Below are 23,936 nucleotides of genomic sequence, written 5' to 3' on the forward strand. Positions count from 1 at the left end.
CCAGCAGACTATTTCACTTTAGGTTTAGCAATGAGCCATGGCTAGGGCCCAATTGACTCTCATCTAAAAACATTACTCCAGAGTGCCAAACAATGGCACTTTTCCCACCCACAAGGCTTGTACCTTCATAACACAATTCTGGGTTTCTGCATACCTCTATTGTGCTTTTATTTTTCATTAAAGACTTGTCTTCAGGTAACACCTTTAATCTGGAAGGGTTAGGGAATGTGCAATAGGAGACTACCATAAATAAAAGGTTCTTCCCCACATTCCCAGATTTTCATGCTCATCACTTGTGTCTCTTTGAGCATCTTAAAAGGCTATAAAGAGTTACCACCAGTCTTGGGAAGTCCAGAATATCTGACCAGATGTGACCAGGAAAATTAGGAAAGCAGCAGTTAAAGGGAACATGCTCATGATTGCTCCTTTCCTGGGGTTTCTGGGTAGTTCAGTGATGTTCTCTACTGACTCTATAGGTCCTCTACTACTGTAGCCAGCAGTGGGATTTCTGAATGCCATTCTCTGACCTCATCCTGACCTTGAAACTTAGGATAAGGTCTCACCCACCTATTTGCCCCCAAGTCCTGCTTTCACCATATGTAGCGGGAAGGCAGCCCAGATATTCAGTCTCTGTTAATGCTACCCTTGGTTGAACTTGATTTTTATTTTGAACTCAAAGCTTTGCTCGTCCCCCTCATTCCTGAGCTTTTGCAAATAGATCTCTCCCAAGCGTTTAGTACAGTGATCTGCACAATGTAAGCACTCGATAAATATGATTGAATGAACTCCTGGTGAGCCACTTAGCAGCCAAATTTATAGGATTTTAGGTACAAGGGTGAAATAAAGGCGGTACAGATAGGTTTCCAAACTCTAGTGTAGATAAAGTATCTCAATCAGATTTTTCCTGAGTAGTCTTGTAGAGTCTTCTAATGGAACTCTATCCATTTACTTTGACCCATTTATCATTCCAAAGAGTCTCATAGCCAGCACTTGAAATCATGGATTCCTAAACTAATAAGAACCTCAAAGGATCCCTTCATCATCAACACCAACAGTGTTGGTTGAGTGCCTGCTTTGACGTTGAGATCCATTGTGATTGAAGTTTGAATAGCTGGATTTGAAACTATTTGGCTCATCCGAATCATCCTCCTGCCTCAGTCAGGACTACATTTAAACCAGGACTTATTCTTAAAGGAAACAATAATTGTCCACCAGCTCCTTAACAATCTCCAAAGAAGGATATCCTTCTTCCTCCCTGGGCAGTCGGCTTCACTGACACAAAGTCCCCAGACAGGAAGATTCCAGTTTGTCGAGAACGAAACCAAAAGTCTTACTTAAAAACCAAGTGATAGTCATACTTCTCAATAGCTCCATAACACTGGGGTAGAATGGAAGTAAACTAGTCAGATAGAATTTCATTTTTCCCAAAGCACAATGATTTTAATGCACTGCCCTGTGATCTTTTCAATTCCTGCCAATCAAATTGGTAATGATGAGCTCAGTATTTTTTCAGTAGGAAGTTAGCTGGCAGATCTATCATTTTCATAATTATCCTTGCTTCCTTTTTTGAAAGAAGTAGGCCCCATGTTGCCCTTTTCTGTGAATAAAGCATAGATGAAATATTAATATTTAGCCACTGGTGTCAAAATAGTTGAGGCCTGAAATCTGACATTTGAAACTGTTACATTATTGTGATCAATGGGGAAAATTCCTTTTACTGTGCCAACGTGAAATTGGGGATTTGGAAATTTCTTCTCTCTCAGTTTTTGTTTTCATATCACCAGGCCCCCACAAAAAGGAAGCCTAGAGATCGTCAAACTAGAATACGCAGTCAAAACTAAAACAGTGTTCTAGGGATTTGGGCACAATCTATAGAATATCTACTTTCTTATATGAATATTTATGAAGCTGCTAGAATATTTCATTTTGATTTAGAAGGCCTTGCTCCCTGGCAGATTTTCTCCTGGAACCAATTTTTGTCTGAGGTACAAACCCTTAAAATGATGAAAACAGTAAGAAAAAGAAACTTGGCTGTAACCTCCCTGTGTGGTCCGGCTGTACTATCCACTGATTGATCAAACATTCCTGCTTAAGTAAATAACCTGTTCTCTCTTCGCCCAAAATTGTGAGCCCCATATGGGACAGGACGTGTGTCCCAACTATATTATTTTGCATCTACCCCAGCATTTAGTACACAATGCTTGGCATGTTGGAGTGCTTAGCAAATATTATTATTATTATTATTATCATCATTATCATTGTTGTTGCTAGTGATAACATTAAGTAGCCCTCCGTTTCCTGTTTTAATTAAAATTCTTTTTTTGATGGGTAAAATTCCTCATGAGTGATCTCTTCTATAGGTATAAAGTCAGAAGAAAAACCATCACTTCTCAAGTACTGCATTCACTGTAGTTTAGTGCGCTGAGTTGCTTTCATGTCACATGGTTATAGCTAGGTAGATTAATAGGGAGTTCTATCTGGAAATTTCTTTCCTGTTATTGTTCTCCCTCAGCAGTTGATGGCTAAGTTAATTCTCTTTAGTTTTGTCATGCTCTAAAGCACACATTGCCTGGCTATGATAAGCTCTACAAGGGGAAAAAAAAAGGCAATGGTGTCCATCAAAGTCTTAAACTTGCATTTTAAACTTTGGCCTGACCTGATGTGCCATTCAAAAAAGCTTCAAAAGATTATTTTTTTAAGAAAGGTTCAATATGTCCCGAGGCTATCGGTTTTGAGTTAAACTGGGTGAAGTAGAAATATTTTACTCATCAGCTTTGCAGTCACAGAGTTTGCCTCAGCTAGAACAAAACTGCTGAGCCATTTAGAGAAAATTAACCCCCCATCCTGGCAGCCAGATGTGACTGGTTTCTGATGAATGCGCATGAGTGGGCTGAAAAATCAAGAGACTGTGAAATTCCTGTCAGGTCCGTACAGTGCAGAATGGGCTATTGACTGCTTTCTATATTTCCCTCCATCATTCTTCTTGAACACTGCCATTAATTTCCTCTCCCACTCTGACTGGTGGTTTTTTTTTCCTCCTTCTCCCCCCTTTAGTTCTGCGTGCTGCAAAGCAGGATGAACAGGGCACTGGTGGAGTACTTCAAACTGCGAGGCCTCTATAACCAAGCAGGGTTGGCGAAGTTCCAGGGAGTCTCTCAGGAGAATGCTCAGAAAATATTAGCTGTGCAGGTAGGTGATTGCAAGGAAGTCGGAAAGATCATTCTGATCTAGATTGAAAAGCAAATGATGGGTAGTGTGATGAAGCATTAAAACCATATCCCATCAGAGTTTTATAAATTTTTAACCTCTTTAATAAACTGGAATTGCATGAAGGATGAATTCACTAAGTTAGCACATATACCATGCATACTTTGGGGAAAAAAAAACCACTAGGACTTATTTCTCACAAACCTTTGAACAGATTGTTAACACATTTTGTCTAAATACCTTTTTTAAAAATCTCCTGGCATTGAAGCTGCCACTCAGCTGTTTGAGGAAATATCGTTACCATGTTCTGTCTTGGTGCAAATTCCACTGCCAGGGAAAACAATACTGGCATATGCATTTTCTTAGTTATATAATTTCTTTACCATAAAACAGTTATTCTGCTAAACTCTCATAGTCAGATTCAGAGATGCCTTTACGTAGATAAGGAACACAGGGTTTGGTTACAACGGCATTTTCCAGATGCTTGCAGGAGGGTAATATTTGTCTCTGCATAGTTTGGGTTTTGTGTTCTCTAGGCCATTTAAATGTCCTGTAAATGTTTATTGTATGCTCTTGAAAATATCTTATGAATATATTCTATTCCTTTTGATTACTCGACATCATACAAGGTCATTTCCAGATGTCATGGTTTGGTGCAAGAGCTCGGTTGAAAAGAAAACCTTCTTACCCCTGTTTCTGGAAACCGTTACTTAGCATAACGTGCAATGTTTAATGCAGCGTATTTAATAAACCATAACTTGCATTTTCAGCAACAGCTTATTACAGAGTGAGCATTAAGATTGCACATTTTTCTTAAATTTTAATATTACCCTAATGCACTGTGTGAATGCTATTAACATGATTAAAGAAGAAAGCTATTTTGACCCCAACTTGAATAGCTCCTTTAAATTATTGATTCTCACTGGTGTCCATTTTCAGCACCTTCCCTAAGTGGTTTTTTTTTTTTAAAGAATCCTACAAAACCCAGCAGGTGTGGCCTTAGGTTTCACCCATTCTGAGGTGTTGTCATGTCAAAATTTTTAAAAGAGCAAAATTAAATCATTAGGAAAAATGCAAAGAGCTCTGTTCATATCTTAATAGAGTATTTTGCAATTGACAGGTTTTTTAATCCTTAAGATGACTTAGCTTTCATGAATATGGATAGAGAAAAAAACCCATTAATATGGAGGCCAAAATGTATGAATAATAATTACAGCTTGGATAGACTCTACAGGTGCTCTCTTGGTTTCTTTGAATGTGAAATGTGAAATTAGTCTCATCTGACGTTAATGTTTTAAGTGTTAGGTTGTGAATATAACCTGTGTTTGAATTTTCACGTCAATAACTAGTCTATAGTATAACGAACAACAACTCTGAAAATCCTTTTGCTTCTGCCTAAAATGTACCACGCGCCCAGGATAAATCGTACTCATCAATTCAGTTATCTTGAACGACTGAAAAACTAACCATCTCTAAAAACCGTGCAGAGCACATTTCTGTCATGCTATCACCTAAAGCATCAGCATTTGATTCTACTGTTTGGCTATCACTTCTGGCTTCTCCATTCAAGTTGACAAAGGGACAAATTGTTACGCTTGTTAGAAAGCCTTGGAGATTAAAAAGCTAGAAAGGCAGTCCAGCAAGGTCGAAGTTTGCCTTAGCTAGACAGCACTTCTGGGGCATTTAAAGCCTCGGTTCTCTCATCCGCAAGGTAGGATTTGGTGATTTTGGACCATTCGAGGTATGGATTATCCCTAATCTCCAATCTGGTGCAGATGTCTTCCTTTAGAAGATGCTTTCTTAGCATTGAAGGGGACCCACCAGTGAAAAGGACATACCTGAGGGCTACTGGCCTCAGCTGAAAGTTCCATTTAAATGTGTGGACTGAATCTGCAAATGAGCTGGAGCTACTGAGGCGCTTCTCCCCCCTGAAAGGACGTGTGTGTTGGTGGCATCATCAGGACCTGTTTTTAGGAAGTCCGAGTTTCCAGGTCCTTATGTCTGTTTGCATCTGATTAAATTCAGGAGTGAGGCAGCCAAGCATTTTTGCTGAGGAAATTGTTATGGAAGTCATTCATATGTGGACTAATTTGGATGTTCATAAAATGTGAAAAAAGGTAAATGTGATTTCCTAAGGTGAGACTTCCTAGCCGTTCCTGGGAATCCTTTCCCTCCCCCCACAAAAATAAGACTGATGTGTGGTTACTGAAGTTGGTAGTGAGTAGAGAGCGGGCAATCATCTTCCGAGCATTGGACCAATGTTCTAGTGGTGGGGTGGAATGCAGTCCATTGCTAGAGGCCTAGCAGGAAGAAAGAAGATAGAGGATTTTGATCAGTGAACACAAAGATTAGGTCTTTTCTGTTCTGCAAGATGTCTGATTTCCTGGGCTCAGTGGCAATAACTATCCTAGGCTTTGTTCATTATTATTATTAACAATGGTAATAATAATGATGATATTTAAGTGCTTATTGTGTGCTTTATTCCAAGAAAAAATACGTGCTCCAAATATAATTTTATTAAATGATGCACATTTACGTGCTTATATGTACACTGTGACAGAGATACCCAACTGAATGGGCAAAATCCACCTATTCAGACCCCACTGATGATGTTCAGTAACAAAAGTTGTTAGCGTTTTTTGAAAGAGAAACAACAGTGGATTCCTAGATGTTGGATGAAACCGTAGTTATGGAATCAAATAAGATGAAAGGGGCTAAACCTGACTTTATCCATCTTTAATCTTTCTAACAAATATTTTGTCAGTACAACAGCACCTTCTAAAGAACAGGGTAAATAGCATGTTCAGTTACAAATGGTCCTAGAGATGACTCAAACTCATTTATGGCTGGCAGAGATGAAGGCTCTTGATTATGTAAGGAGAATCATGTGGATGAAGAGCATTTCCCGACACAACTGCTCTCACAGTAATATGTGAAGTTTTTCGGGAATGCGGGAAAGATGGTTTGAATCAGAGTATTGTAAGAGGAGAAGAGCAAAGAGAAAATTGCAACTTTTAGCAGACAACATGCCATACTTTAGCCAGAATACAGCCTCCAGATTTAATATGGAGTTCAGGGACCTGAGAAATGATACCATGGGCTGGCAGTACCTGGGGCTTGAAGGTGGTGATGAGATCAAAGAATGAGAAAGCTGGAAGAGGCCTTTATAAGCCAGCCAGAATTCTAGTTTGTATTTTTTTAATGGTACTTCTTAAGCACTTATTATGTGCCAGGCAATGTGCTACACACTGGGGTAGGTACAAGATAATCAGGTTGGACACAGTCCATGTTCTACATAGGGCTCACAGTCATAATCCCCATTTTACAGAAGAGGTAACCAAGACACAGAGAAGTAAAGGGACTTGACCAAGGTCACCCAGCAGACAAGTGACCAAGCTGGAATTAGAACCCAGGTCCTCTGACTCCCAGGCCCGTGCTCTTTCCACTACACCACAGTGCTGCCGGTTGAGAAGCAGCGTGGCGCAGTGGAAAGAGCACGGGCTTTGGAGTCAGGGCTCATGAGTTCGAATCCCAGCTCTGCCACTTGTCATCTGTGTGACTGTGGGCAAGTCACTTAACTTCTCTGTGCCTCAGTTCCCTCATCTGTAAAATGGGGATTAACTGTGAGCCCCACGTGGGACAACCTGATTCCCCTGTGTTTACCCCAGCGCTTAGAACAGTGCTCGGCACATAGTAAGCGCTTAACAAATACCAACATTATTATTATTATTATTATTATTATTATTTTCACAGAAGAGAAAGAGAAAAGACGTCTACCAGTGTATGAATGCTTTCAGAGCAGAGATGTCAGTCTTTTCAGACCCTCCCCAAATGACTCCCCAGAATCTTCATCACCTCTAGTCACTGGCCAAATCTGCAGAAATAGCTGGATGTTTCAGCTTCCCTCATCACCACAATTCTAGACTGTAAGCACCCTGTGGGCAAGTAATGTGTCTACCAACTGTTTTATTTAATTCTCCCAAGCACGTAGTACAGTATTCTGCACAGTAAACACTCAATAAATACCACTGATTTATTTGTAATTGTTCCAGAAGCATCAGCAGCTTCTCTCCCTTTCCCATGACCACCACACTTTGTAAGCCCCTTTCTACCCCCTCTCCAGACACCCCAGAACCAAGCCAATCAAGCAGTCATATTTATTGAGTGCTTACCATGTGTAGAGCACTGTACTAAGTGCTTGGGAGAGTACAATGGAACAGAGTGGGTAGCCACATTCCCTGCCCACAGCGAGCTCGCAGTCTAAAGGGGGAGACAGACATTAATATAAATTGATATAAATAGACCAATGAATTATGGATAGGTACATAAGTGCTTAAGGACTAAGAGAGGCCTGAGGGATAGTGCTAGAAAGTGGGTAGCTTAAGGATCAGCTGAAGCCCTACCCAGAATTACTCCCTCAGCACAACTGGGGATCGTAAGGTTCCAGGTTGCAAGACCTTCCAACTGGATGGTCCGAGACTGATCAGGTTGGATGTCAGGGCCTGAAGACAGGACGGAAAAAAAACCAGAAAGGAATACATTCTGGAATTAAAGGGAGGTTACTGAGTTGTCATTTGGGATTTAGCGTGGCTTTCCTTTACCTATGATCCATTCTGTTAATGGAATCAGACCAGCTTCAAAAAGACAGATCTGCCTTAGTAAAACTTTGGCCTATTGGCTTCTTGGCACTGTAGTTGTCAGATATAAATTGTTCAGTATTAGTATCTGCTTGTAAAGTTGGCCCAGAGGGGTGGTCTTATCTTTAACACACAGGTTCCGCTGCACTTTTTATCTCTTTCATTATCAGGGTACTATCACATTGAGTGATTTTAGCCGGTTGAATATTTTCAAGGACTTGTGGAAAGTATCACTGCCTAGTGGAAAGAGCACGGGCCTGGGAGTCAGCAGGACCTGAGTTCTAATCCCAGATCTGACACGTCTGCTGTGTGACCTTGGGCAAGGTACTTAGCCTCTCTTGTGCCGCAGTTGCCTCATCTATAAATTGGGGATTAAGACTGTGAGCTCTATGTGTGACAGGGACTGTGTCCAACCTGGTTATCGTGTATCAACCCTAGTACTGGGCACATGGTAAGTGCTTAACAACTACAGTAAAAAACTTGCAAAAAAATCTAATTTGTCTGAAATTTTTACCCAGAAATCCCCTTTCCACTGCCCCACTTTCCTCTCCCAAGATGTTCCTCTTACTTTAATTCAAGTGTTTACCATTTACATCATCTTCATTGGGAATAGTGTATGAAAGTGCCGAGAATTGTCAGCATTAAATGATACATTTAATTAAATATTTTAACTCTCTAGAATCTCACATATTTTTTCAATAGTGTAGTAATCCTCAAATGTGTATTTTCTCTAGATTTTTTTTTAACAAAATAGTACTAAACTCTGTTGGCATCATACAAGGCAAAAATCCCCTCTAAACTGGGCTCAATGGCTTCTCCCTATAGACTCTAACCTCCTCCTGGGCAGAGAAAGTATGTCCCAACTCTGTTCTATTGTATTCTCCCAAGCACTTAGTAAAGTGCTTTGCAAACAGTAAATATTCAATGCATATGATTGGTTGATTGAGTTTAAACTCAGACCAAAAAATTTACCATTAAAAAATAATGATTAAGACAATATAATTTTCATAAGGATAGGTCATTTTGATGTTTAGGTGATTTATTTTAAAGATAGGTTTTAAGTTTGAAAATCTATTAATGGAGCATATCCAGTAGGTATTCTTCAGACAATTAGACGTCATTGTTACATGGTAAAACTGTTTTGAATAGAGATTACATAGAAAAATGATTTTAACACCATTTCCTAGGCACTGTACTAAGACTTAGTGCCATTACAATGCAATGTTAGATTATGATTAAAAAAAGAAAAAAGTCCTAAATATTTACCTTAGCCTGCCACTTATGTCCACCCTTCCAAACTGTTCTGTTGTATTAAATTAAAAAAGAAAAAAGAGAAAGGAGAGAAGGAAACCCGGTGACCTGATATGAGAGCCTGAGGCACCTGGATAATAATGGTCACGGTATAAAAAGAAAGGGTCTCTTTAAGTGGGAGGCCATGTGGAGCTTTTCCCCTTCTCAAATATAGGGAGAGAATGACATATGAAGAATTTGCTTTTATTGGTGCATATCACTATGGAAAGAATTCAGATGTGCTGTACTAAGACTGACAATCTGATTAACATAAGGATAATAATAATAATAATACTGGTTTAGTGTTTACTAAGGGCCAGGCACTATTTAATCAGATCTGACATAGTCCCTCCTGCATTGGGCTCACAGTCAAGAGGGAGGGAGAACAATTATTTAATCCCCATTTTACAGATGAGGAAACTGAGTTACACAGAAGTGGAGGACTGTCTAAGGTTATACAGCAGGCAATTCAGGCATCTGGAATTTGAACCCAGGTCGCCCCACTCCTGGTCCTCTGCTATTTCCTTTAGGCCTTGCTGCTTCCCTCCCTTTTCCTTCAAACTGCATTCCTTCTCTTCCCTCGGCTTGCACACCTCAGCCTTCTCTCTGGCTAACCAAGGGAGCATTTTTCAAGCCCCCCTCCCTGGATCCCCAAGCACAGAAAGTATAACCAGAAAAGAAAAGGCACTGGGGGTGGGGGGAGGAGGGGGTGGAGAGAGACCTGAATATGAAATCCTATCTGATTTAAAGCCAAATGGTGCTACTGCTTAGTGATTGCCGACAGTGCGGTGTACTGCAGGAAACTAATGCTCTTCCATGTTTGTAAAAGGATCTCAGATCCGCTCCGTCAGGGCAATGAGTGAAGAATTAGGGAAATCTGCCCATTTCATTATTTAACTGATGTTTCCACCTCCCTCTGGCCTTTTGGCCTAGCTGAAGTTGATCCCGCTTCTCTATCCATTTCCATCAAGCTATCGATTCCTCTGAGCCTGAGCCCCATTAGCGTACACACGTCATGCTGTATCACAAGTTTGAAGATGAATTGTTTACAAGCCCAGAGCTGCTTTTTGGCAGCCCTTCTGTTTTTGTCATTACCTGAATTAATTATGGCAGCTCAGCACATCTCCAGTAAACGTGTTGATAGATATATCATAGATTATAAATGCATCTATTGAACTGCTAACCATGGTTGCAAAGCAGATTATCTTATTTAAAGACACTGGTTTAAAAATTTAGACATTTAATTTAATTATCTTTTCCCAGAAGTATATAAAGAAATCAAAAACCTAGTGTGAATAGCTTTAGTCTCCCAGAAATGAAAACTTACAAGAGCGTTTTTGCCACAAACTCAATAATTTTAGTTATAATCACTAAGTATGTTTTTGTTTTACAGAACCAGTATGATTTAGAAAAAGAATAAAATTGCTTTTAAAGTACAAAAATAATTATGAACCACTTGAAACGTAATGTCTGTGTTTTATTTCTCATCAGAATTCATTAGTGTGTAACATCAATAATTTAGCCCATCATTTGCCAACACTGACTTGGCTCAGTAGTTCAATCATGTAACCCTGTAAACTCACTTTCCATTAAAATGAATGTTGCTGACAAAGGATAACTAAAGAGATACTTCATTTATTAACTAAAGAGATACTTCATTTATCAACATTTTTAAATTAGGAGTTTGGGGCCATAGAAGCTTAGCCAGATGCATTATTTGAAAGAATCTTTACATTAGACCTAAAGACTTGTTTAAAATCGTAAGACACTACCCACAATGATAATCGTCTTTCATTTGTAACATGGTAGTCATAGCGCACTATTGAGAAGCAGGCGCAGCCACCTGCAGAGAATCAAATGACCTACCAGAATGAAAACTTGAGTGCCTAGTGTAAAATTATCAAATGTGCAGCAGTTTGCCTATATCCTGATTGATTCCGTTGGGCATATTTCACACAAGACCTATAACATCTTATGGTAAGCATTCTAATCTCCTAATGTTGTTAAAATTGATTTGAGGCATTAAGTAAATATATTAAAATTATTTTATGATGAGCGTAAGGCTCCCTAAGATCCTCAAATTACTCTTTCCTACATTAAAATTCTTCAGCCGTTGCCTCGGTCCTATGCTTCTCCAGATGTGAATGCCAGGAGTTGCTGCCTATCCGGGTTTGAACAGGACAGTTTCATTTCCTAAGAGTTGATCCCATTTCCCGCTGCTAGGTTAATTTGGTACCATTTGGATGCTGTACTCGGGTCTTCCACCGAAAAGAGAGAAGGAAAGTTTTGCTTCACTTCAAGAAAATCTTGAAAATCCAACTTACCCATCTGGTTCAAAGTCTTGATTACATTAGCGGTGCAGATCTGACTCATTCTGTTAGGCTGCTGTTAGGCCTGTTTCCTAAAAAAACCTATAATGTCTGTGAGGAAACATCCTCCCAAAAGTTTATGTCTGTACTTGGTGCATCCCCAAACATTGGCTTAGTAACTAATCAGAATTTTGATCTGTGAAAAAAAATTCATGGCCTAAATGGAAAATTCCATTCTCATAGTGCAGTGTTAGGCCTGTGAGGAAATCAGAAAACTTGAAGAGTGCAGTGGAGATGATGCAAGGGAAGGAAAGGGACAGATATAGCAGCAGATTTTTTCATCTAGCCGTGCGATTCCGATGTTTTAAAAAGTTTGTTTCTATCAACCTCTATCCCCAAACTCCACTGGGCAAAAGGGAACTATGCATTGACATGAGTAGAATAGAGGCTTCCCACACTTCCTTCCAAATGAAAAGTGAACTCAAGGCTATTCTCTTTGTGAAAATCCCCAAGAATTAACTTGAGATTTAGAACAAAATGCTGGAATCTAAACTCCTTCTCTCTCAAAGTTTCACTTCGTGGGGCCAGTAGATGACTATGGTTCCCCTGTGCCATGCATTTTCATATTATGTAATTCTTTCCACACATCAACTGTGTGCAGAGCACTGTACTAAGCATTTGGGAGAGTACAATATAGCAGTGATAGACACGTTCCCCCCACAGTGAGCTTGCGGCTAGCTACCACCTCCTTAATTACAAATGCTAGATCTTAAGTTTAAACCATCTTCTAGCATCTCTAGTCCTCTAGTCCTCAGAATGAAATCCTTCAAGATTTTTGTGAATTTTCCCCCTTAATTTCCAAATGAAGAATCACAAATATGCCAAAAGGTTTTTTAAATCTTACTCTGTAATTTTTTGCTGACCTTTAATATTCCAGTAAGCCCCAAGGGACATATTCAGTAGAAGAAAAGCGTATGGTTAGCCATCGAGGAATCACTTCAAATACTCTTTCTTACATGAATTACTCTTTTTAGCGTAGAATTAATTGCAATCGTTGCTTGATTTTTCTCATTATAAAAAAACTATTTTATAAATTTAAAGGTGGTAAAGGACAAGGAAAGAAATCATACACATCAGAATAGACTTTTAGACAAAGGAAAAACAGATCAATTGGAATGAATAAATATCAAATAATAAACTAAGGGTACTTTAAAAATATGAAAATAATTATTCGTAGATGGATGTTTGTGGCACCTCAAGCAATCTATTAATGATATTTATTAAGCATTTATTATATGGAAAGCAGTATACTAAGAGCTTAGGAGAGTGCAATAGAACAGAGTTGTAACTTTGACAAAGAGGGTGGGCAGTTCAAATAGTGAGTACCCTATGAAAATCACTCTTGATGAATGTTCATTTCTAGTAGAGTAGAATCCAATCTGATCCTCTCTGTTAGAAAATATGAACATAAATAAGCCAGAGGATCCAGTGAGAGCTCAGGGAATGAACTAATGAATTTACCAAAATAGGGTTGAAAAGGCCTGAAGACCTAAATAAATTGCATTGAAGTAAGAAAAAGAAAACCCAGAATACGTTGCAAGTGGACAAAAATAATCCTTGCCAATTCCGATTTAGAGATTCTGACTTGAAAATTTGATTAAATGATGAAAGAATTTAGAGGAAATTATTTTATTAAGTGCTTGAGGGAATGCAAAGTTAGTAGGCACAGTCTCTGCCCACCAGGAGCTTATAGTCTATAGGGGGAGATAGATATGAAAATAAATTATGGATATGTACATAAGTGCTATGGGGCTGAGGGTGGGGTGAATATCCAGTTCTTAAAGGGTACGTATCCAACTGTGTAACTGATACAGAGGGAGAGGGAGTAGAGGAAATGGGGGCTTAGACGGGTAAGGCATCTGGGAAGAAACGTGAATTTAATAGGACTTTGGAGGTCTATTTTCAAGATTGCAAATCCCAGGATCCAGATAGATTATCCAGTGCAGTCCAAGAGAAGACATTATTTGATAGAACTACTACAGTTAAACATGAGGAACAATCTATGTATAGTTTCAACATGAAACAAGGGGAGTTGGGATTAGACGTGCCAGCAGAAGATGTGAATGTAATGAAAGCTTAGTTTGTGCCATTTTACAGTCACTCTGCAAGTCTGTACAATTAAAAAGAGAGTATTTGTTTAAAGCCCAGTTAAAACTGATCCCAACCAAAACTAAAAGCCCTGTGATATGTGTGATTTTGCACTGTCAATTCCCCAGCTCTCCGCAGCTGACCTGGCCAGATGCTGAAGAGCTTTGATGGGGCTCTTTCATAGCTGGGGAGTAGAGTGGCTGCTGCCAAGGGGAAACAGAATTGCCTTCTGCAGTGGTGACTGGACCCCAATTTTAGCAGACCTGGACCTTTGTTTTCCCAGCCAGGCACAGCCAGAGCAGTGCAGAAGTGTAACATGGCCCTCCGTCCTCTGATGCTCCTGCCCCAGCGAGTAAGACATTCAATTAATCAATTGGTAGTATTGAGTGCTTATTATGTGCAGAGTCCTATACTAAGTGCTTGGGCAAATAAAACATAGCAGAATTGGTGGACAAGTTTCCTGCCCACAAGGAGCTTGCAGTCTGGAGGGAAATCTCATCATGTTGAGCTTTAGTCCTCCCTCTTGGGCTTGGGGGAAAAAGACTGTGTCCAACCCGTTTATCTTCTGTCTATCCCAGAACTTAGTACAATGTCTGGAACATAATAAGTGCTTAACAAAAACCGCAATTATTATTTTTCTACCTCTCTAGAGTGTCAGCTTGTTGTGGGCAGGGAATGTATCTGTTAGATTGTTAGATTGTATGCTCCCAAGCACTTAGTTCATTATACTGTACACACTAGTGCTCAATAAATAGGAGTGATGGATTTGAAATGAAGTTTGGTTTGACCTCAAGAAGAGATGACCATTTTTTTCTTCAGAGAAATCGGTGATTTCTCATCTATGAAAAGATATTTTTCTAAAATGCAAACATGCAGCTACTCATCTCACACAGTTGATGGAGATAGGCAGTCTTCTTGTGAGTCAAGAAGGAATAATGGAGTGTTGCCCTGATTTGCTCCCTTTATTCATCCCCACTCCACCTCAGCCCCAGATCACCTATGAACATATCCATATTTTGTTTATAATAATGTCTGCCTGCCCTTCTAGACTGTGAGCTTATTGTGGGCATGGAAAGTGCTACCAACTCTGTTATAATAGTGTACTCTCCTAAGTGCTTAATACAGTGCTCTGCACTCCATAAACACTCAATTGATGTGATTGATTGATTGATCTATGACTGTTTATGCAGTGCAGAGCGGACAATGCCTTCTTTGCAGGAGTAGTTGTTTTTTCTAAAAAAAATTGTAGAAAATGATGCCTTCATAGAACCCAAATTGTTTGCAGCTCTGTTGCCTGGATTATTTTCCTAAAATGTCATGCCACATACATAGCCCCACTCCTCAAAAGCGGTGATTACCATTTCTCTCTACATCAATTAGAAATTCCTGACCAATAGCTAAGGCACTGCTTTCTTCCCACTACTTGTTCATTCTCTTCTCCCTCTTCAGCCCAGTTCACACTCCTCATTCCACTGAAATTAGTCAGTCTCATCTCTCCCACCCCCTACTCCTTACTCACAGCCTTCCCTCCTCCCTGGAACTCTCTCCCCTTTCATATCCACCAGAGCACATTTCTCCACATTTTTAAATCCCTTGTGAAGCTACCCCTCCTCCGAGAGACCTTTATACTTTGTTATTTTCTTCCCTGTTTCTTATCCATCCGATAACTACCTCACCACTTTGGCCAACCTTTACACTTATGTGCTTGCAACTTTTGGTATATGCCTGTCTGTTTAAGCACTCTCCTAAATATCCACTTTCCTTCTTACCTATAAATTGTTTTAAGGTCTGTCTTCCTCGCTGAATTGCAAGGTCCTCAAAGACAGGGATTCTGTCTACTAACTCCAATGAAGTCTCCCACATGTTGAGTACAGTGCTCTGCACAAAGTAGATGCTCAATAAATATTAGCGATAGATTGATTGAACTAACCCAACGGGCCATGATATGGAAGGATCTGATCTCCAGGATGCCAAATTATACCACCTTTAGTAGCAGTCAATACATTTTAGAAAAATTGCCCAACACAATCACTTCTCTACAGGAGGAACAAGTATAAATCATCTGTGGATTTTAAAAAAAATGGACAAAATGGGTAGGAATAAGGCAGATTTCTAGATGCCATAAATGCTTTTCCATTCAAGGAGCAAAATTACATTAGAATAAATGATTATGACTAAGAGTAGAGTTTCCTATGTAGCTTTTCAGTTACACCTGGAAAAGCCAAAGGGCACATAGTGTTGCAATCCTAGAGCCTCTATGCAAATGCATAAATTGGATAGTTGCACTTTGTCAGTTATTTGCATGATTGTTCAGATAAATGAGTTTTTTACATATGTAAATATCCACTTGGCATGAGCAATTTCATGTTTTGGAATACATGTAGATTTTTCCCCCTGGCATAAATTAGGACTGGGTTCTTAAAATCCAGCCCTAAACTAAATATTTAATAATTATTTCTGAGTTTATTTAATAAAAGCCAGTGGTAGAAATGGGGAGTCACATGAAAATCTAATTTGGGTATTTCCCAGGCTCATCACTATACAAATCATTTAACAGAATATAACTTAGTCAAGAGTAAAGCATCTAGGAGTCCCCAAGGAAAGAATTTCCATACTTTTATTCCATTATGGGCAGTAAGTTAGCTAAGTTAGCTAAGCCTTTTCTTCTTGAAAGATTCTTGTGTGTGTGTGTGTGTGTGTGTGTGTGTGTGTGTATGTGTTTGGAGGGGTCGTATCCTAGCTGCCTTTTGGATTCAAACGTGGTACTATTGAAAGTGAGTGTGGATAAGGACTGATGCATGACTGATGATCCTTTCCACACAGCACACATGGAAAGGTTATTCTCTTCTCAGTGGACTTCAGTAAGTGTAGCATCACATCATATCACAGGCCTCAAAAAGATAAACTCTACCAAGGATTTTCTCAGCTTTTCCAAGTCACCCATTAGTAGGAAATCATTCATATATTCATACATTCAGTCGTATTTATTGAGCGCTTACTGTGTGTAGAGCACTGTACAAAGTGCTTGGAAAGTACAATTCAGCAACAAAGAAAAACAATCCCTGCCCACAACAGGCTCACAGTCTAGAAGGGTGGAGCCAGACACCAAAACAAGTAAACAGGCATCAATAACATCAATATAAATAAATAGAATTAGATGTATATACACACACAGCAGATATATATGCACATCAGAACAAGTAAAACAGGTATTAATATAAATAAATAGAATTATAGATATGTACATAGATACCCAAGTGCTGTGGGGCAGGGGGGTAGAGCAAAGGGAGCAAGTTGGGATTAGGTGTGGGGGGGGAGCTGAAGAAAAGGGCGGCTTAGTCTGGGAAGGCCTTCTGGAGGAGGTGAGCCTTCTGCAGGGCTTTGAAGGGGGGAAGTGTGATTGGTGGATTTGAGGAGGGAGAGCATTCCAGGCCAGAGGCAGGACGTAGGCCAAGGGTCGACGGCGGGACAGGTGAGAACGAGGCACAGTGAGAAGGTTAGCACCAGAGCAGCGGAGTGTGCGGTCTGGGTTGTAGAAGGAGAGAAGGGAGGTGAGGTTGCAAGGGGCAAGGTGATGGAGAGCTTTGAAGCCAATAGGGAGGGATGAAAATGAGACCACACGCAAAGACCAGTATCTTTGATGTTGATATAACAGTAACACTAGTAGTATTAGTAGCAATAATAGTAGGAACATTTATGAAGTGCCAACTTGATGCAGTGCACTGTTCTAGGTGGTTAGGAAGGACAGAATAACAAAGTGATTCATTTCCTGCCCACAGGGCCTTCCACTCTATTGAAGGGTTACACCATTAAAAGAAATAATTTGAGTGGCCATATAGAGAGAGATATACTTATATGAGGGATAAGATGGGGTGTACATAAATTCTTATATGCGAGGGTTAATAATTTTGCTGCTGGGAATCTATTTTCAAAATTTTTAATGGTATTTGTTAAGTGCTGCCTATGTTCCAAGCACTGTACTAAGTACTGGAGTAGATACAAGCTAAGCTCGTTGGATGCAGTCCATGTCTCACATGGGGCTCACAGTCTTAATCCCCTTTTTACAGATAAGGTGACTGAGGCACAGAGAAGTTAAGTAAATTGCTCAAAGTCACAGAGCTGACAAGTGGCGGAGTCAGGATTAGAACCCATGACCTCTGACTCCCAAGCCCATGCTTTTTCCACTGAACCACGCTGCATGGTGATCCATCGTTGGGAGTTCCAAAGCACAGTGCGGTGAACTGCGACAAGAGTTCACTGAGTACCGTTCAGTTGGACTTTCTTTCCAAAAGCAGTAATCTCATCATTTCTGGCACAGTTCCACCTCCCCGTTCCATCTCCACCCCGACCATAGCCCCGAGACAGAAGACCCACAGCTGACATTTGACTTGGGCCTTATTCTATTATACTGTATATATGCACCTAAATTACCTTTGGGAGCCCAATATGTAAGCTACTTTTCACTGGCCCTATTGCCCAACAAATTTATTTTTAGATGAGAAAGGGGACAGTGACTTCATCAATTGAAATGACTGGGATAATTTTAGGTAAACAGAATATAATTACTCAAGTTGGAATCTGGCCATTTTAATGATTACGGATGATGAGGGCCTTAGTTTCCCATCTCAACTGAAAGACAACACCTGCTGTAACACATTGTTCCTTAATGCCAAATTAAGCTATTTTGATACACTAATGACTAATCAGCAAAACTCCCAATAACCCAGAAATGTAGCCACAGGGCCTTTTCAAACATATTTTATGGAAGCTATCAAAATCCCAGGCAGAGGTGATATCACTTGAAGCAGCATGGCCTACTGGGCACAGCACGGGTCTGGGAGCCAGAAGCACCTGGGTTCTAATCCCTGCTCTGCCATTTATTTTCTCTGTGATCTTGGGTAAATCCCTTAACTGCTCAGTGCCTCAGTTACCTTGTCTGTAAAGTGGGGATTAAAACTGTGAGCCCCATGTGGGGGGCAGTCTGTGTCCAACCTGATTAGCTTATATCTATTCCAGCGTTTAATACAGTGACTGGCACATAATAAGTGCTTAGCAAATAGATCATCATCGTCATCATCATCAAAATACTACTACTATTACTAATAATAATAACAAACCTATATAAGCGGTAATATTAATTTACAATATCTAAGGCTTCAGGGTTGTGGGGCATCATGTATATCTGAAAGGTAGCTAGGTACACCCAGATCCCCTGAATTCAGGTCCCCCTGAAGGGTGCTTTCTTGCAAAATGCTTCCTTAAGGAAAGCTTGCCTCGCAATCTCGTCCTCTGGGCCATTACCTCATCCTGTAGGCTGTTAGCTTGTTGTGGGCAGGGAATGTGCCTGTATATTGTTATATTGTTCTCTCCCAAGTGCTTAGTATGTTGCTCTGCACACAGTAAGTGATCAATAATTATGATTGAATGAATGAATGGATAATGCTCTCTGTGTAAAACTGTGAGAATGCAAACAAATGGTTTCTTCTGACACCAGGCATAACTGTCCGAACAGGCATGTACTGTTGGGCAAAAGTTTCCTAAGTCCCTTACATTCCAGCCAAAGCACAATATGATAACACATATCATGGTAGAACTAAGTCCATGGGTAAATATCTCCAGGGATGGGTGACAATGGCAGGAAAATGACCAGAAGGAAACTTGTATGAGGTCGTGTTCTATCAATTATTTAATTTCCACAGTGTTCTGCAAATGCTAAGAGCTGCAAGAGAAGGCAGGAAGTACAGGAATGAGCTCACAAGAGAACTGCCTATCCCCATCACCAGTGTGAGATCAGGAACTGCGTGTTTGCATTTTAGAATTTTTTTTTTCCATAAATGGAAAATCATTGCTTTCCTTGAGGGAAAAAAAGGGTCATCGCTTCTTCGGTAAAACCAAGCTTCATTTATTGAGCACTAGTGTGTGCAGAGTACTGACCTAAGCAACTGGGAACATATGATATAAAAGTATAACAGAGTCCCTGCCCATAATAAGCTTACAGTCTAGGAGGTATATGGACATTAATATAAATAAATTATGGATATGTACTTAAGTGTGATATGTATACATCCAATTCCAGACAACCAGTGGTGCTGAACCATACAAATAAATAAGCCCCCATTTTCACACTAAGCAAAAAGAAATAGAGAGGTGGCCCATGCTGGCACAATAATTCAGTGTTGGAGTCAAACAGCTGAATTTGCCAAATGCATATACAGATCCTGGGCCAGGTCCCATCTCCCAAACACTCAATACAGTGTTCTCCACCCAGTAAACGCTCGATAAATTCAATCGATTGGGTGATTGCCTTCCTACATGCCCTCTCGTAGGTCAGGAGGGTGCCTGATTGACATTTCATGGCCATCTAATCCAATCTCACCATTCCTCCTTAAAGAACAAAATGCTACTCAACATAAAGCACGTTTCTGTTCTCTTTGCATTCAGAACGTGACTACAGTTCATCACCCTCTCCATCCAAAGGGCAACATTTCTTAGAGTTTGAACAGGAAACCAAGCAATCATCTAGGAAGGGGTGAACCCTGCCCTTTGTTCATAATGAACTCTTAACTTTAAAGACCAAGTACACCCTCAGGAAGGGCTTCCCTTTCTAATGCTATTATTTTTCCTCTCACTTTCCCATTCTATCTGGATTCATATTTTCTAGCTCCGAGATAGCAATTTTGCCTTTTTCCCTTCTCTCCCTGCTCCATTCCTCTCCTATCTTTGAAGTGCTGTGGATGATAGGAAGAGCGAAAAAGACCCAAGATGTGATTATCACCCACCGAAACCAGCAGGACTGGGCACAGAGATGAAAGGCCAAAATAGCGGCTGTCGGTCAATCAGGTAGCCTACTACCAAGGTTTCTGGGTTTGTGTGGCTCTCTACGCTAACCCCAGAGCCAGAAGAGTCACCTGTCTGCTTAGGGCTCTCCCCACAAGCTTGGGTTTCATGTCAAATGTGCAATTTGCCTCATAGAAGCAGGCTGTAAGGGGAGCTGAGACTACTTACAAACCAGTGTTTGGCTGCCCCATGCACCTGGCCAAAGAGCTCGTTGTAAGCAGGTAATATGTCTTTATTGTTATATTGTACTCTTCCAAGTGCCTAGTACAGTGCTTTGCACACAGTAAGCACTCAATAAATACGATTGAATGAATGAATGAAGCTCAGATTCTTCAGGGGCCTCAGCGATTATCATACTTGTTAAGCGCTTACTCTGTGTCAAGTACTGTTCCCAGAGCTGGGCTAGATACAAGATAATCAGGTTGAACACAGTCCCTGTCCCCCATGGGGTTCACACTCTTAGTCCCCATTTTACAGATGAGGTGATTGAGGCCCAGAGAAGTTAAATGACTTGCCCAAGGTCACACAGACCAAGGGAGTCTAGTGGCTCCCGTGGGCAGATGTATTTCTGTGCTCTTTCTGAGCAGTAGGACCAGGTAAAAATGCGTACGTGATTTCAGCACCCCCATTTGTCATTCCCAGGCCAATCGAGATGACCGGATGAAGCCACAATCCCCCAGAATAAATTGCCCTCTATGCACCAACTCAGCCTAATCTTTTCAAACTCAACCATGCTGAATTGCAACAAAAAGTGCTACGGTCTCATTGAATCTCCCTAACATTAGCTGGCTAATGAGTCAGTTGTCATTAGTGCCATTTAGACACACACAGATTCCATGATCCTTTTTCAGCCTGCCGTAAAGTTGATCCCACAGACACAGCCTTTATTACAAATAAAAAGAGTATAGGGTTGGGAGTCAGAAGACGTGGGTTCTAATCCTGGCTCTGCCTCATGTCTCCTGGGTGACCTTGGGCAAGTCACTTGACTTCTCTTGCCTCAGTAATCTCATCTGTAAAATGAGGATCAAGACTGTGAGCCCCATGTGGGAAAGGGACTGTGTCCAACATGATTACCTTGTATCTACCCAGCATTTGGTGCATTGCCTGGCACATAACCAGCTGATGGTTATGATTTGATTATATTCAACTCTGGCTTGAGGATGATAGCTGTGGGTTTCATCTGCTTAAATGAAGGTAGAGGACTTTGGAAAGATACTTGTGATACTTGTCATCTAAAATATTTCCCTTTTACTCATTCCAGGGACTAGATGTGTCACTCAGAAATAAAAATATCTTTCTCTTCGCCCAGCCCTGTTTGCCATTACTATAAAGAATTTTGAAATATTTGAAGACCCCCATCTGCCAACATAAAAATGAGAGTATCTTGGCCCCACTCCTCAACAACCCTGCCCCCCGGTCCCTCTAAATCCCTAACTTATTTTTGTGTAAATCTGATAACAGTACTTGAAATACCAGTTACAATCTAGCAATATAGTTTTTCTTATGAATGCTCTCCCTCCACATATCTAATAACATTATGGATAAAAGGCTGAGGAACATAATTTTCTTTCTTCAAAATCACTCAACTATACAATCTTGAGTTCTTTTAGGCCTTCAGAAGGCCTGATCAGTATGCACATGAAAAGTCAAGTCACTTTACTTAACTTTGCAAGAGTGCTCTGCAAAGCATTAATAGCTGTATTGCCTTGTTAATAAACTTCAACCAAAATGCTTTGGGAGATAATTTGATTAAAAAAAAGAATAAAAAACACCGAAGCTGAAATATTGCTTTTACGAGAAGCAAGATCACTTCAGCATGTGGTTTTTGAATTGAATGAAATACATATATTTTACCCGAAAACACAGATGAATTAGCACTCTCCCCTTATCATCATGTTAGTGAGCGTGACTATATCTTCGGAAATCTTTTCTCATATCCTAAATATTTTCCCAGACTTTGTTGAAAGGAAAACTTTTGACATAAAATGCTGGCCTGGTCTTCACTTTTAGACTCTTAGCTTCCTGCTTTCTTGATTTAATTACATTTAGGCCCATTACCAACCATAAATATACTGTGACACAGTAATCGCCCTTAATCCAGGTAGCAGTGTTCATGGGACCCGGTTTAGCTCTTTAGCTCCACAATTCTCAAAATAGAGACGTTCAGGTTTGATCACATGATACTCTGCAGCACTGTCTACCAAGTGGTAGGCTTGGCAACATTAAGCGTCACAATGCCATCTCTACTTTCCTGGGGATTTTTCCTAGAATCTTATGTTTCCTAGATACCGGGGAGAAAGCAGTAATGCAAACGGGGCAAAGACGGACAAGGTCATTTGTAAGTTGTAGAGAAAATGGTGATTCGTGCCTTGGATTTTAACTAAAAAGGGCCAGCATACTTGGTTTCTCTGATGCCGACCTAAACACTGCACCTTGTTGTTGTCTATCTCTCTGATGACCCTTGGCCCACATCCCTCCTCTGGTCTGGAACTCCCTCTCCCTTCATAAATGACAGACCACCACTCTCTCCACCTTCAAAGTCTGACTAAAATCACATTTCTAAGAGGTCTTCCCCGACTAAGACCTCTGTTCCCCTGCTCGTTTTCCTTCTGCATTGCCTATGCAATTGAATCTGTACCCTTCAAGTACTGGATATTTGCCCTGCTGTCAACCCCCAGAATACTCTTGTAAATACTCTTATACCATGGCATTTCCCCTATCTGTAATTTATTTTAAAGTCTGTCTTCCCCTCTAGGACTCTTGTGAGCAAGGATCGTGTCTACCAACTCTGTTGTAGTTTATTCTCCAAGCACTTATTACAGTGCTCTGCACACAGTAAGCACTCGATATCAATGATTGATTTTTTTTTTAATGGTACTTGTCAAGTGCTAACTTGGTGCCAGGAACTGTACTATGCACTGGGGTAGATATAAGATAATCAGATTGGACATTGTCCCTATTACAATATGGGGCTCACAGGCTAAGTTGGAGGGAGGAGAATTTAACCATCATTTTTCAAATGAGAAAACTAAGGCACAGAGAAGTAAAGTGCCTTGCCCAAGGTCACACAGGAGACAAGTCTATCTCTCTGCCAATCCCTCGCACATGTCTTGCCTCTGGCCTGGAATGCCCTCCCTCCTCAAATCCAAGCAACAATTACTCTTCCCCACTTCAAAGCCTTAATTGAAAGCCCATCTTCTCCAGGAGGTCTTCTCTGATGAAGCCCTCCTTTCCTCTTCTCCTCTCCCTTCTGAGTCTCCCTGATTTACTCGTTTTATTCATGCCCGTCCCAGCTCCACGGCACTTATGTACATATTGGTAATTTATTTATTTATTTATATTAATGTCTGTCTCCCCCCTCTAGACTGTAAGCTTGTTGTGGGCAGGAAACGTGTCTGTTTATTGTTGTATTGTACCCTCCCAAGCACTCAGTACAGTGCTCTGCACATAGTAAATGCTCAATAAATACCACTGAATGAATGAATGAATGAACAAGTGACAGAGCCAG

At 40.4% G+C, this 23,936-nt stretch overlaps 1 protein-coding gene across 1 annotated transcript in view; it reads left to right on the forward strand.

The window, feature by feature from the left end:
• The window catches only part of CCDC178 (coiled-coil domain containing 178), a 268,023-nt gene that overhangs the window by 242,169 nt on the left and 1,918 nt on the right, over positions 1–23,936 (forward strand). The window contains exon 20 of the mRNA XM_007667601.3: positions 3,055–3,189. Within this exon, the coding sequence (XP_007665791.2) occupies positions 3,055–3,189 (135 nt within the window). The remainder of the gene's footprint in view (positions 1–3,054; positions 3,190–23,936) is intronic.

The sequence above is a fragment of the Ornithorhynchus anatinus genome, chromosome 7, assembly GCF_004115215.2.
Source record: "Ornithorhynchus anatinus isolate Pmale09 chromosome 7, mOrnAna1.pri.v4, whole genome shotgun sequence".
Taxonomy (NCBI): domain Eukaryota; kingdom Metazoa; phylum Chordata; class Mammalia; order Monotremata; family Ornithorhynchidae; genus Ornithorhynchus; species Ornithorhynchus anatinus.